Below are 13,848 nucleotides of genomic sequence, written 5' to 3'. Positions count from 1 at the left end.
TAGGCCACTAAAAAATAACGTTTTTCAAAATTAAAATTTGATGTTGTGATTTCAGATGAGAGAATTTGGTCCCCGATTGCTACGGATTTTACATCTCCTCATGAAATATTTGCTCATTTTAGCAAATGTAGGGGCACTTTTCAACCCATAACGTCAAGAAATTTGAAAGAAACGGACACGTATGATTATATAAAAAATTCATTCGAAGATGAAGTAGGTAGTAGTTATTTACCTAATAGGCGATGTATTCAAATCAGTTGGCAGAAAAAATTGTACCTACTGTTGAAATTCAAAATGTAATGTCACTTTACAGATGACGTCTGATCTCACTATTTTAGTCGAAGGAAAAGAAATCAAAGTACATAAGGCTGTGTTACGGATTCGTAGTAATTATTTCAGAAGCTTGTTGACAGAAAGATGGAAAGAAAACGAAGAAAAGTGAGCCAATTAAGTAACATCTTTAATTAAGAATTATATTTACGTAGTCAATAGTCATGTTCATGTAATACCGCCGAGGGCCATTTCACGCTCCCCCCTCCCACCTTCAAAACAACTATACTTTTTTTCGAAAAATGAAATCGAAAATTAATAGTTTACAAAACAGAATTTTTCTTCAAGTATTCTCTAAGAAGATTTCCTCCATTTCTGAAAGTTCAGTTCAAAAACAATTTTTTTTTTTTGCAACAAATAATTTTTGGAGAAAGGTTTTTGCTCTTGCAGAGAAGTTTTTTTTTCAATTAATGTGTTTCACAAGAAACTTTGAAAAAAAAGTTGATAGCTTTTATTTCATGAGGTATTTTTCCCTCCAAAAAAAAACAATTTTTCAGTTTTTCTACAAAAATTAATTAAGATTGTGTAAGTAGGTACCTACACTTACTTATATGTATTTACTGTTCAAAAATGAAGTTTTTATTTATTCTTCTTCGGTGATGAAGGTTGCATTTTTCCACAAAAATAAAGCCTGCATACTTTCTTCAAAAACGAAATCTAGTTTTCATTTTCTGTTCAAAAATGAATTTTTCATTTAAATTTCAAAATTGGCGATTGAATTTTTTCTTTAAAAAATGAAGTTCACAAAATGCTTTTGAAATACCTACTCAGACTTTTTGAGCTCTTGTCGGTGGCACTGTGGGTACGAACTACGAAGTAAGCATATTTTACATATAGATAGGTACCACGTAATTTTGTCATTTTTCTTTCTCCTACAGGACTTTGGAAATTAAAGAAAGCACCTACGTTGCTTACAAAGCGTTGGTTGAATATTTTTACACTAACACTTTAAATGTGCCATTTTGTTCAGCCTTTGGTAATTTTTTTTTTTAGCACCTAGTACCTACTTATTTATGATAAGTAAGTACCTATTTAAAACCAGAATTTTGTATATTGTATGTTTTTTTAAATGACAGAATTGCTCGACTTGGCTCGAGTGCATTGCGAAGAAGAATTGCAAGAGATGTGTGAGAAAGTTATAAAAAATAACATCAATGTTGATAACGTATCCTCGTCGTATGCGACTTCAAAAATGTTGCGATTCGAAGTACGATACATAATTTTATTACGTGTTCTCATAATCATGTAGGTACATCTTTTATTTGAGTTTTTTCTTTTTGAATGTATGTTTAGGATTTAAAAACTTTCTGTATGGGATTCATAAAGAATAATTTTTCAAGCGTTGTTGTGGCTGAAGATTTCGGTCAATTAAATCTGACAACGGTGCAAGAAATTCTAAAGGAAGCACGCATCTCGTAATTCGGTTTTCAAAACCTAAGACTTCATTGAGTGGATATTGTATTTGTTTCAGTACTCATTTTTTTGGAGTACTTATTTATGTTTTAAATTTTACTTCTGTTTTTAATGGTATATCATGTTGAAACCAGACATAGATATTGAGTAATTTACTTTTTTCTGTACCTATACCTACTTCTCATTTTTGTTTTCGTAAAAAAGTGATCCCAAGTTTTTTCTTGAAAAATAAAATTCTTGAATCATAGATAAACGTTAACGTACCTATTGTGTCACTGTACATAGGTACTTGGCAGATAATCATATGTATTTTTGAGTATTGAGTAGAATTGATATAAATTGTCATTATTCAACGAACAAGATTAATTCGTGTTGAACGTACTGTCTTATTGAGTGTATTATTTTTCTTGTTCAAAGAAACACAAAGTCGTCGAAAAATAAATAGGCTGCAGATTTTCAATTTTCCATACTTGAAAACAACTCTCGGATGTAGCGAAACTAGGATTGGTTGGTAGAAAAAAGCTGAGTTCTTAGATATTAGTCCAGTCATTTTAGCAAAATTTTTAGTCGAACCTCGGAAAAATTGGGGGAAAGCTGAATTTTACATTATTTGTTCAGGTTGGTCTATAAAACAACCCATCAAAAGTTGCACCCCGCAACTTGACCGCTACCCCCTCAAGAGGTCATTAACCTTTGCCGATACAGGTTTTCGGCTGTATCGCCGAAATGAAGGGCCCGAGAGAAAAAAATGTTCAAACAAAAATTGTTCTACGCTAAATTTCCTATAAGTACATATGACCAGTTCAGTTGAAATATATTTTTTAATTTTCGGTGAATTTTTGAAAATCTACCTATAGGCCAAAAATGAGAAAAAAATCGAAATCATACCAAATTGAGCAATAAAGCTGAAATTTGGGATATACCCCATTTTCAACCAGCCAAATCGATTGGAAACTATTTCAAACCGTTTTGAGCAGTTCTGGAGCCTCCAGCACATTTTTGAAACTTGAAATATCCCACAATATGTCATCAAATGAAGTTGGAAAGAAGAAATTTACGCTGCAATCAGTGGCGTAGCCAAGGGGGGGGCGAAGGGGGCCATGCCCCCCCTTGCGAGCAAAAATTTGAAAGAAAATATGCAAAAATGGACGTTTTTTCGTTGTTTGGACCCATTTTTTCTAAAAATTTTCGCTCTCGCTTCGCTCGAGCAGTAATTTTGCCTTCATTTTCATAAAATTACCACACATCACAAATAGATTTCCAGAAAATTACCCCTCATTTCGATTTTTCATGCCTAAAAATCTGGCTTTGCCCCCTCCTTGAGAAAATCCTGGCTACGCCACTGGCTGCAATCCAACTTAAACACGCTATCAAGTCGACTGCTGGTAGGTTTGAGCCATTTTGTGACTATCAGCAACTTTTTGAAAATTCTTGGAGCCTCCAGTAGATTTTTGAAACTTAAAATTTCATCAAATGGAGTTGAAAAGCCGAAATTCATTCTGTAAACTAATTTTAATACACTATGAAGTCGACTGTAAGTAGATTTCAAGTCGTTTTGTAACCTTCAGTGAGTTTTTGGAAATTACTGGAGCCTTCTTTACATTTCTGAAAATTGCAATTTCTACAAAATTTCATCAAATGGAGTTGGAAAGCCGAAAGTTAATTCGGACAGGTTTCGTGGCATTTTCAGAAAAACAGAAGTTTCTAAAAATATGCTGGAGGCTCCAAAAGAACTGCCTGCGATCCACCTCAGAATAACGTCAAAAATGGGGTGTCTCTGTTTGGTAAAATTTTACGGAAATTTTAAGCATTGAAATATCTGCTGGAGACTCCAGTGATTTCCAAAAAGTCGCTGGAGGCTCCAGCACGACTTTAAATCGACTTGCAGTCGACTCCCTAGCCTATTGAAATTAGTTTACAGAATAAATTTCAGCTTTCCAGCTGCTTTTGATGAAATTTTGTGGAAATTTCACGGTTCAAAAATCTGCTGGAGGCTCCAGAATTTCTCAAAATGGTTTGAAATAGTTTCTAATCGATTTGGCAGATCGAAAATAGGATATATCCTAAATTTCATCCATCTACGTCAATTTGATAAAATTTTGATTTTTTTCTTCATTTTTGGCCAAAATTTGATTTTTAAAAAATTCATCAAAAATTGAAAAATATATTTCAACTGAATTGGTCATGTTCATAGGAAATTTGGCGTAGAATAATTCCAGTTCAATCACTTTTTCCCCTCCGACCCTTCATTTCGGCGATATAGCCGAAAAACGTAGATTGACAAAGGTTAATGACCTCTTGCAGGGATCGCAGACAAGTTGCAGAGTGCAACTTTGGTCAGAATATTTTCGAGTCTACTGTGAATCAAGTTCACGTTTTACATTGTCGATTTTCATTTTTTTTTCAATTTTCATAAAATTGACAACTTTACCCCCTCCTCAATAAGGGTGAAATCGCCATTTTGGGAAAAGAGGAACTAGTCATGCTGATAAGAAATTTAGCGTAGAACAATTTTTATTTGAACATTTTTCCTCTTGGGTCCTTAATTTAGGCGATACAGCCGAAAAACCTGTATTGACAAAGGTTAATGACCTCTTGCGGGGGTAGCGGCCAAGTTGCTGGGTGCAACTTTTGATGGGTTGTTTTAGAGACCTATCTGAACAAATAATGTGAAATTCAGCTTTCCCCCAATTTTTCCGAGGTTCGACTAAAAATGTTGCTAAAATGACTGTACTAGATAGAAAACTTTCTTTTGAACTACTTTAGTACCGTTCAACTTGAACGAAACATCTTGAAAAAAAAAATTAACAAGCTAGTGTGGATAATTATTTCAATTCAACCCTCCACCCTCTCTTTAAAAACTGCCAATTTCACTATTTCAGAGCCTCTAGAAAGTTTTCAATTTTATCTTGTAATTTCACATTGTTCTGGAGGCGTCAAAAATGTGAACTGGAACATTGATTGGTGCGTATTGGGCGCCTTCTCGACAGTTTTTAGTGATTACTGCGGGATTCCAAGCATGACAATACAGAAGTGAATCTTTGACTCTTTCCCATTGATTTTAAATAAAATCATTGGAGGGTGCAGTAATGTCACGCATTATCACTGCATGGTTTTTTATATGATGGAGAGGGTGGGAGGAAGGTTCTGTACACACCGGAAGATATTTTGAATATTCGATTTTTCACTTTTCTTCTGAAAAGGTCACAAAATCATAAGCATTGTTTGAAAAAAGAAACCTATATCGGTAGCTATGAGTAGATGTACAATAACATTCAGGAATTATCAGGTGCGGCTATATCAACTTCACCTCTAGATATACTTTTGCATTCATTGACTGGCCTATCTTGTGACTACTTTTATACCCATCTGCGAATGTTTCAGACATGAAAATACTTATAGTGTTTTCATTGCATTGGGTAGATAATAATGAGTCTTCGATATCTCTGATATCTACAGATTTCGCTTTGCAAGTGGAAAGTAAGATGAATATAGGTAGGTACTAGGTAGGTAGAGGTACCAAGTTGTTTTAAATATTGAAGTGCTTATATATTGGTTGAACTTATTCGTGTTTCGCGACTGTCATGTGTAGTTGAACTCATGTCCTTTATTTTAATCGTTCGCCGTGTTAAACATACGTATACACGTACATCTTTTTTACTATTCTGTCGATTCACGTGAATAATTAACTGACGCCTTGGTTATTTCACTTATTAGTGATAAGTTCGAGATTTTAATTTATACGCGTAAAAATTGAGCATTAGAGTTCGATATGGAAGTGAATTCCCGATTGTTTAGTAGAAAAGATAAAGTTGATGTTAGAATGTGGCCGGTATTCCATTTTGTTAGCAGAAAAGACGTTGAAAATATTCATGTTGCGGTAGTTTTTGGTAAGTGGCTAGACATATACTTACATTTGAATAAGAACGAATTTCCTTACGTAGATCGGTATGATAAGACAGGTACCTAAACCTATCTATTCGTTATGTTCAATGTTATGAAAATCACCTCTCACTCTCTTATTTACCTACTGTTCTAAAATTATGTTCTTACTATACCTATCGTAGAAAGGTGTCAAAATATATGACGGTATTGCCAATACTTATCATGATTTTTGGAATTAAAAAATTCAAAATACTTAATATGTGTTATGTGTAGGTAACCGAGGACAGTCAGCAATATACGTAACTAAAAATGACGAAGTATTTGCCATCGGAAGTAATAACTGTAATATGTTGGGTAATTCAGAATGGGTATATGATTTCAAACCTAGGAAAGTGGAACAACTGTGTGGAAAAAAAGTAAAATGTAAGCATGCGATGCAAGTAATCGTTGTTTTGATTCAATTCTTACGTGTAGCATTTTCAAATTTAGATTTTAGTTGCGGAGAACGGCATATTATGGCTTTAACTGAAGAAGGAGTCGTTTACAATTGGGGCGAAGATGAACTCTCCCAATTGGGCACGAAGAACCCTAATGATATCGATGGTCCTTCGATTGTTGGAAGTTTATTTAATAGAAAAGTTATCGAGATTGCCTGTAGTAATTCCTATAATGTCGTACTGTGTGATAACTATCAAGTAAGCTAGCACTGTATGTACAGTTTATTAGATAGGTAAAACCTATATATATGTACTTGCCTTATCTTACTAATTGAAGGAGTTATACCTATGTGTTCCGATAAACAGGAAATTCTCTTATTTTGAATAATGTTGAGTAATTTTTTGTACGACAAAAAAGGGCATCATCACGACAAGCATTTTTTCGCTGTTTTATTTTCCCTTTCAACAAAATTTTTCATATTAGGTAGGTACATCTTTCAAAAATTATTTAGATTCTTTTTATTATTTTCGATGAATTTTTTTTTTGTCTGGGTAAGCTCGACTTTAACTGTCGGAAATTCACGATTCTGTCGTGGTGATGACTTTTCCGTTGTGAAAGTGCTTTGCCTATGCTGGTCTAAGTTCACCTCTTCAATTTTGAAGATAATTGGGTCATTCATCATGATTACGTCCTCTTCAATTTTGAAGATAATTGGGTCATTTATCATGATTACGTTTTTTCTTCGTCCTATCGAGTACTAAGCATGGTAGGAGGGGCATCATTTGAATGATCCAAACTTTTTAAATGAATTGGTGAATTTTCAAAATTACGAAATTTCCAGTTTTATGAGCCATCAATTCATTCAACTCACGTGATAGACAACCTATTATAATAAATTATTAATCTTCCTATAGTTAGTCCCAGCTACCTACCTATTTTTTGAAGCAGGAAAAAGTCTAAGAATTATGCATACCTAGCTTTTATCCTAATTTTTATCGATCATTCAAATTATGTTTTAAATTTTCGTAGGTTTGCGAATGGGGTAAACGATCATCAGAGGACAATCGACCAAATCCGGGTGTAGAATCAGTGGTGGAAGGTGAATTGAAAGGAGAAGAGATCATTTCGGTAGCCTGTTCAAAATACGCTTCGTTTGCTTTAACAAGCAGTGGCTCTGTGAGTACAAATTTGGTTTGCTAAAGGTATAAGTCTATTTGATGAATTTAATGAAATTACAGAATTAGTTAGGTAGGTATTATGTATTAATGATAAAATTAGATAAAGTGTGATTTTCTCATAATATGTAGCCTTACATAAAGTCATTTTTTTTTTTTAATAATTAACCATCCTAGGGTAAATAAAAAATAATACCCGACGTCTTAATTTTTGTAACATTGTACTGTACCTAGACTTAAAATGGTACTTTACTTACTTAGGACTTATCTCTACCTACATTTAATTTGTTTCTGTGATAGGTATATTCTTGGGGCGTGAACATTGATGGAATATTGGCGAGAAACCCCAATGAAAGCGGGAACGTGGACGATAACGACCCTTCAAAAGTACAAAATTTAACCGGAGTTTTCATCAAGAAAATTGTTACGGGACGTGATCATGTTCTAGTTCTGAGTGACGCTGGTATAGTTTATTCATGGGGAAACAATGATTGTGGGCAGTTGGGTCTTGGTGGAGCCGATTTTGATTATTTTGCCCCCGCTCCCGAAGAAGTTATATTTCTGGAAGATGATGGAAGTGCTTGGTAGGTACCTATTCGAAGTATTTTTTGTAAATTTTTTTTATTTGCTCGCTCATCTGAATTTTATGTTCCAATATTTTTTAAATATTAGCACCAACAAAGTGATCGATATCTTCGCAACAGTCTTTTGTTCTACATCAGTCGCTATGGATGAAAACTGCAGAATATTCATGTGGGGTGAATGTAAAGGTATGTAATGAGTATATCAATAAGTGCATATCAACAATTTATTAACCTTTAGATAATCACGTTTTTTTAAATATTATTCTAAAAGTTCATGCTGTATGTATATATAATTTCAGAACAGTTTATTTCTTCCCCGCTTGTAACTGATTTCACCTCTCCACATGAAGTATTCGTTCATTTCAGCAACCACGTGGCCACTTTTCGACCCATAACTTCGAAAAATTTAAAGAAATCTGAGATTTATGAAAATATTAGACATTCTTTTGAAGATGAAGTAGGTATTTTTTTTATGCATTAAATTCAACTGGAAAAAATTAGGTAGGTAACGTGGTTTAATTGAAGTTAAAATTATGATGTTACTTCCTAGATTACGTCCGATCTGACTGTTTTAGTCGAAGGAAAAGAAATCAAAGTGCATAAGGCTGTGTTACGGATTCGCAGTAATTATTTCAGAAGCATGTTGAAAGAAGGATGGAAAGAAAACGAAGAAAAGTGAGCCAAAATTATTACGTTTAATTAATGATTAATACCTACGTACAATGCCTATTGCCTACCTATCTAATACATAAACATATATCTGAGTACCATACTCACGCAATTTTATTTTTTCTCTGCAGGATTTTAGAAATTAAAGAAAGCACCTACGTCGCTTACAAAGCATTGCTTGAGTATTTTTACACTGATAGTTTAAATGTGCCATTCTGTTTTGCCTTTGGTAATTTTTTTCTTAGATATGGTTTGTATTTAAGTAGGTATTTGATATCAGCATTGGTGATTGCATAGGTGCTTATTTTAATTTGCAGAATTGTTCGATTTGGCTCGAGTTTATTGCGAAGAAGAATTAGAAGAGATGTGTGAAAAAGTGATAAGAAATAACATCAACGTTGATAACGTATCATCATCCTATGCGACTTCAAAAATATCGCGATTCGAAGTAACTAACTACATAATTTTTTATCATTTTATTATGCTACGTGGCTTCATATGTATTTTAGGCCCATGCACTTCTATTTGAGATGTTATCTTTAAATCTATGTACCTTTCTATGTTTAGGATTTAAAGACATTCTGCATGGAATTCATAATGAATAATTTTGCGAACGTCGTTTTGTCTGAAGATTTCGCTCAATTAAATCTGGCAACTGTGCAAGAAATTTTAAAGGAAGCATCTCGTAATTCCATTTTCAAAACCTAAAACTTGGTTGATGGCGACTATTTTATTTACAGTATTATTATGGTCTTATCTACTTATTTTTTGAAGTGTATTATTTTTGTTTTTTGATGTCATGTCTATCTTGTTGAAATTATTGAATGTTCGAGTTTTTTTTTTTTCAGTAAAACTGGATTTATCTATTAAGATGGCGATAATTGTTACTTTCATTTTTGTTTTCGTAAGTAGGTAAGTGACTAGAAATTTTCTCCTTTCTCGTGAGAAATGAAATTTTAAAATCACGAATGGGTAAACATATACTCACCTGAGTATATGTTTTCAAGTTATGAGTACCTAGAAATGAAAAATTGTCATTTCAATGAACATAATTACGAGTAGGTAGTTCACGTTCAATTGTGAAAAACTGACATTTTAAATCATCAATTTGGATTTTGCAAAGGTTTGTGAATTTAAAAAATTCTTCGTACCTCGAATTTGAATTTTTTTAAACCAAGGTCCTTCAAACAGAAATTTAACATCAACTTCAACTATCTAGTAGATTTAATTCTATGCTTACATTTTTTTTTTTAATGCTTACTTTCACTGAAACTTTGAGTGTTTTATGTTGAAAACCGTGGATGGGGGAATAATATAAAAAACTTTAATCCATAATGTCTTTAAAAATTTTTTTCCCTTCAAAATTCAGCTTAGATTGTTCATACTCACAAGCTCATTTTTCTTTCGCTTATATAGGTAGGTATGCTTTTCTCGAGTAATCAAAATACGCGTTTTCTTTCCACAAATTAGATAAGATAAAATTTAGATTGTAGGTGTATGTAGGTATTATTTAACTAGTAAAACAAACGATTTTCAACCATATTGATTTACTTCCATCGCTTTACTCGAGAAATAAACCTTAAAATTCGTCAAAAATGAGATTATTTTTCTAGTTAAATAATGTAGCCTACCTATTACAATTAAAATTGAAAAAAAGTAACGATAATGGTACTACATATATTAAAATGGTAAAAAAAATATCAAACTAATAATTAGGAATGTTGAACTAACAAGAAAAAAAAGCACTATAAAAAACTTTTTTGCAGCTTGGACACGTAAGATTGCATGAAAAAAAAAACAACTTTAAAGATTAAAGTACTGCTTCAGCTTCTTTTAATTTTGTCAAGAATGTGGGAACTCTGTAATCATCATCAACTACTTGTCTAGCCATATCGATCAACGATAACAATTTTTTGATTCCCACAAATATTCTGAAATGAAAAAATGGCATAAAATACTTTTTTAATAATTATGGGGCACTATGGAAGATGTATTTTATTATAATTTAACGTACTTTCGATTGCATAATTCATTCCTAATAATGTGGGTCACTTCATTTTTATTGAACACATGTGACTGCTCAAGTACTTTTTTCACATGCTCAGCATCACTTAGATTAGGAACATGCAAAACAGATGAGAAAACGGATAACATTTCCATATCTTCCAACACTTGCCTGCGAATAAGGAAAAGAATAAAGTTAATGCAAGGTCGATTATTGTCACGAATAGAAACGGTTTTGGGCATAACTAAATAATAAATAATTACCTTCTACTGCTCGTACACAAAACCAATAATTTTTTCCCTTTGGGAGGTTGTTTTTTCAAGAGAACTAATAATGCCTGAAGAGTTAAATTGGAGTAACGAGGTCCTATAGGACCGTAATCAAGTAACCTTTCGATATCATCTACTAATATGCAACTTAATTGAGATTTATAGGCGTCATCAAAAACTTTACGAATATTTAGACATTTGGCCGATTCAGAAAACCCGACCATATCTTCCGAACTACAAACTTTGACAAATGGAAAATTCGATCTTTTGGCCAATTCCGCAGCCAATGCTGTTTTCCCGGAATTTGGAGGTCCTAAAAAAAAAACAACTGTGTTATGCTTAGTTAAGTCTCGCTTTGAAAAAATCAATTTCTCGCAAAACTGAAATACCTTCTATGAGAACAGAAACTAATCCAGATGTTTCAGCAGCTTCAGTCTGTTTGATTAATAAATCTCCATCAGTCAAGATTGAGCTTATAGGTTTGCCCCAAACAATAATTCCGCCAGCAAGACAATGTTCTAGTTGCTCGGCAGCAGCACCAAAAGCCTATAAAACACATGAATATTTATCGTGTTACACAATTCATAACGCAACTGCATTAGTTTAAAATTTTTTGAAAAAATTGAAGACGAATTCATCCTTACAGGCTTGATGTCATGTTCTAATGCGTGTAAGAAATCATCTTTTTTAATTATCAACTTTTTCGTAGCTTCAGGATCGACTTCGACTTTATTAGAAGCTTTAATCAAACGATTCATGGCAGTTGATTGAGCAGCTCGTACTAAACCTTCGATTTCAGCACCGCTGAAATTTTTAGTCAAGGCTGCTAATTCCTGAAACCGATGGTTTAAAATGATTCATCGAAACACAACGTTCATCATTATAATGTCAAACTGACCTCCAAATTGACATCGGCCGAAATTTTTTCATTCTCGTACATTAGGGCGGAATGAATTTGTAAAATTTGATAGCGACCTTTTTCATCAGGTAAACCGATTTCCATTTGAACCTAAGTTACGCAAAAATTTATTAGGTAAAATCTAGAATTGCGGTGAAAAACATAGGTAATACAAAATTGCACAGACTTCAAGTCTACCAGGTCGAAGAAGAGCTTCGTCAATCATATCTTTTCTGTTTGTCATTCCAATGATCAAAATATTATTAAGCTGCTCGATGCCATCGATCTTAGCCAATAATTGATTGACAACAGTATCGTGAACACCGGTATTTCCACCGACAGAGCCTCTTGCTTTGCAGATAGCATCAATTTCATCGAAAATAATAATGTGCAAACCGCTATTGAGACCAGCCTGAAATGGAAATGCGTCTATTAGTTAAAATTCTATCCAGAAAAAAGAAAATAAAGAGGCGAAAATATTAATTAATTAATTACCCTTTTTTCTTCCTCTTCAGCGTCCGCAAACAATCGACGAATATTTGCTTCAGATTCTCCAACATATTTATCTAATATTTGAGGACCATTCACGATTTTTGGTTCTCGAGCATTCAACATTTTACCAATTTGACGAGCCATCAATGTTTTACCATTTCCTGGAGGTCCATGTAGCAATATACCCTTGACGTGTTTACATCCTATAAATATCGTGAATGAAATATGATGGTTTAGACTTTTTTAGCATTATAAAAGAGGTCTAGGTATTTTACCTATCTGTTCCATCAGTTCGGGAGAAAAAATTCTGGATGCAAAAGCTCTCCTAAAAATAGCGTTGAATTCTTTATCTAAACCACCGATTCCAATTTTATTGAAATCCCAATCTGGACTAATGATGGACTGCTGCAGAGCTTTGCCTTTCGATTTTCCTATCAAATTGATACCAGAACGTTCTGCTTTTTCAAACTGGATAATGGTATTGGCGAGACAGCATCCTAACTCCACAGGACGAGGCTTGGATTCTTCGCCCGCTTTTATTGCATTCAGATCGGCAGCTAGTATCAATATTCAATTAGTATAAAATTCAACCATCAGCACAAAAGATAATTCGACAGGTATGTAGGTAATAGGTATACCTTCTAAACTTTTCACGGTCAGCCATAGAAGTTTTTTATTCTGGAACTGAAAAACAAATCGTTGTCCACATGAGAATGCCATACGAGAAAATTGCACGAGAAATTCCTTCGCCATCTGATCGGTATCATATGCCTCCATAGTAGTTCTGCGAAAATTAAACAAAACATTCAATATAATTACATATAGGTACCTAAATATAATACGAGTATCATAATAAATTGACGAGGAGTGCACCTGCAAAGTGACCTAGGTGAAAAAAAAACGTTCGTCTTATACTTCAACGCTATCCCCGCCCGATAGCACCAACAAATAAGACCGAAAGTTTTTTTTTGCTTGGGTCACTTTGTAGGAGCACACTGAGCACACATCGAAATTATAGGTGTAGGTATTTTTTCATACAATTTGTAAAAATCTGCTTCCACTACTATGAGACATAAGCATTCTGATACATTGCATGGTTCTACTTTAATATCCTGAGTGATCGATAATTTAGCCCATTGTCTTTGCGGTTCAGAAAAGCCAATCGTTCCTCTGACAACATTTTTATCCACGCAAACCGTGAAAACGTAGTGAGGACCGGAATTCGTTTTGACTTTTATGTACCTAGTAGGAAACAAAATATAAAAGTGAATATATGTAAGAACACTTACAATAAGCTATTTCAACTTTCATCATGTATCTGATTATAGTAGTACTTACTTGACATTGCTATTGAAATCATTTTCATTTACTGCTGCTATGTTGGTAAACGATAAGGGATTAGATGGACAGAGTGCAACTTTCATGGTGCGAATACATGAATCGGAAGTACTCATCATTAAATTTAAATTAAAATGCCAAACAATTAACAAACAGATAAGTACTAAATTTCTACGGATACATTTTTGTGAGTTGATCAAATCAAAGCAAACCAGCTCAAGCCCAGCTGTTCAGCTGTTGCATCAGTTGCATGATGCAATTCTATACTATTCATGTGATCATTGTGATCGGTAGGGTACAGGGTACGCATGCTACACAACTACACATTTGACACGTACACAGTACACGCACA

At 33.6% G+C, this 13,848-nt stretch overlaps 3 protein-coding genes across 6 annotated transcripts; 2 read left to right on the top strand and 1 right to left on the bottom strand.

Annotated features, from left to right (window-relative positions):
* Positions 1-59: 59 nt before the first annotated feature.
* LOC135833226 (RCC1 and BTB domain-containing protein 1-like) lies at positions 60-2,078 on the top strand. The gene is made up of 5 exons (XM_065346924.1): positions 60-213; positions 314-438; positions 1,209-1,306; positions 1,407-1,537; positions 1,624-2,078. The coding sequence occupies exons 2-5, from the start codon at positions 314-316 to the stop codon at positions 1,747-1,749; spliced, it is 480 nt and encodes a 159-aa protein (XP_065202996.1). The 5' UTR covers positions 60-213; the 3' UTR covers positions 1,750-2,078.
* A 3,031-nt stretch (positions 2,079-5,109) lies between these two features.
* Positions 5,110-9,364, top strand: LOC135833223 (RCC1 and BTB domain-containing protein 1-like). Its single transcript, XM_065346922.1, has 11 exons — positions 5,110-5,633; positions 5,902-6,051; positions 6,118-6,323; positions 7,096-7,242; positions 7,542-7,825; positions 7,914-8,011; positions 8,125-8,282; positions 8,376-8,500; positions 8,626-8,723; positions 8,812-8,942; positions 9,062-9,364. Exons 1-11 carry the CDS (start codon positions 5,516-5,518, stop codon positions 9,200-9,202), a joined length of 1,656 nt encoding a protein of 551 aa, XP_065202994.1. The 5' UTR covers positions 5,110-5,515; the 3' UTR covers positions 9,203-9,364.
* Positions 9,365-10,151: 787 nt separating this feature from the next.
* LOC135833222 (vesicle-fusing ATPase 1-like) lies at positions 10,152-13,794 on the bottom strand. 4 transcript variants are annotated; one of them, XM_065346918.1, is made up of 12 exons: positions 13,497-13,794; positions 13,181-13,400; positions 12,797-12,944; positions 12,434-12,715; positions 12,162-12,361; positions 11,854-12,078; positions 11,667-11,777; positions 11,413-11,601; positions 11,158-11,314; positions 10,763-11,096; positions 10,509-10,670; positions 10,152-10,425 (listed from the first exon to the last, which is right to left on the bottom strand). In XM_065346918.1, exons 1-12 carry the CDS (start codon positions 13,613-13,615, stop codon positions 10,305-10,307), a joined length of 2,268 nt encoding a protein of 755 aa, XP_065202990.1. In that variant the 5' UTR covers positions 13,616-13,794; the 3' UTR covers positions 10,152-10,304. The 4 variants fall into 4 exon arrangements, with proteins under 4 accessions (XP_065202990.1, XP_065202992.1, XP_065202991.1 ...); XM_065346920.1 differs by having other exon boundaries at positions 12,797-12,942; positions 13,197-13,400; positions 13,497-13,793; XM_065346919.1 differs by having other exon boundaries at positions 10,763-11,081; positions 13,497-13,792.
* Between the last annotated feature and the right edge of the window lie 54 nt (positions 13,795-13,848).

This window comes from Planococcus citri, chromosome 1 (assembly GCF_950023065.1).
Source record: "Planococcus citri chromosome 1, ihPlaCitr1.1, whole genome shotgun sequence".
Taxonomy (NCBI): domain Eukaryota; kingdom Metazoa; phylum Arthropoda; class Insecta; order Hemiptera; family Pseudococcidae; genus Planococcus; species Planococcus citri.
The sequence above is the reverse complement of the archived record's forward strand: the minus strand, read 5'-3'. Positions and strand labels throughout refer to the sequence as shown.

Excerpts from the sequence above, each read along its gene's own strand:
- LOC135833226 (XM_065346924.1), top strand. The coding sequence starts at position 314 with ATGACGTCTGATCTCACTATTTTAGTCGAAGGAAAAGAAATCAAAGTA. Across the intron at positions 1,307-1,406 it reads GCCATTTTGTTCAGCCTTTG|AATTGCTCGACTTGGCTCGA; the intron begins GTAATTTTTTTT and ends TTTAAATGACAG. Across the intron at positions 1,538-1,623 it reads CAAAAATGTTGCGATTCGAA|GATTTAAAAACTTTCTGTAT; the intron begins GTACGATACATA and ends ATGTATGTTTAG.
- LOC135833223 (XM_065346922.1), top strand. The coding sequence starts at position 5,516 with ATGGAAGTGAATTCCCGATTGTTTAGTAGAAAAGATAAAGTTGATGTT. Across the intron at positions 7,243-7,541 it reads CTTTAACAAGCAGTGGCTCT|GTATATTCTTGGGGCGTGAA; the intron begins GTGAGTACAAAT and ends TTTCTGTGATAG. Across the intron at positions 8,283-8,375 it reads GACATTCTTTTGAAGATGAA|ATTACGTCCGATCTGACTGT; the intron begins GTAGGTATTTTT and ends GTTACTTCCTAG.
- LOC135833222 (XM_065346918.1), bottom strand. The coding sequence starts at position 13,615 with ATGATGAGTACTTCCGATTCATGTATTCGCACCATGAAAGTTGCACTC. Across the intron at positions 12,945-13,180 it reads AATTGTATGAAAAAATACCT|AGAACTACTATGGAGGCATA; the intron begins ACACCTATAATT and ends TTTAATTTTCGC. Across the intron at positions 11,097-11,157 it reads AGTTTCTGTTCTCATAGAAG|TTGTTTTTTTTTTAGGACCT; the intron begins GTATTTCAGTTT and ends AGCATAACACAG.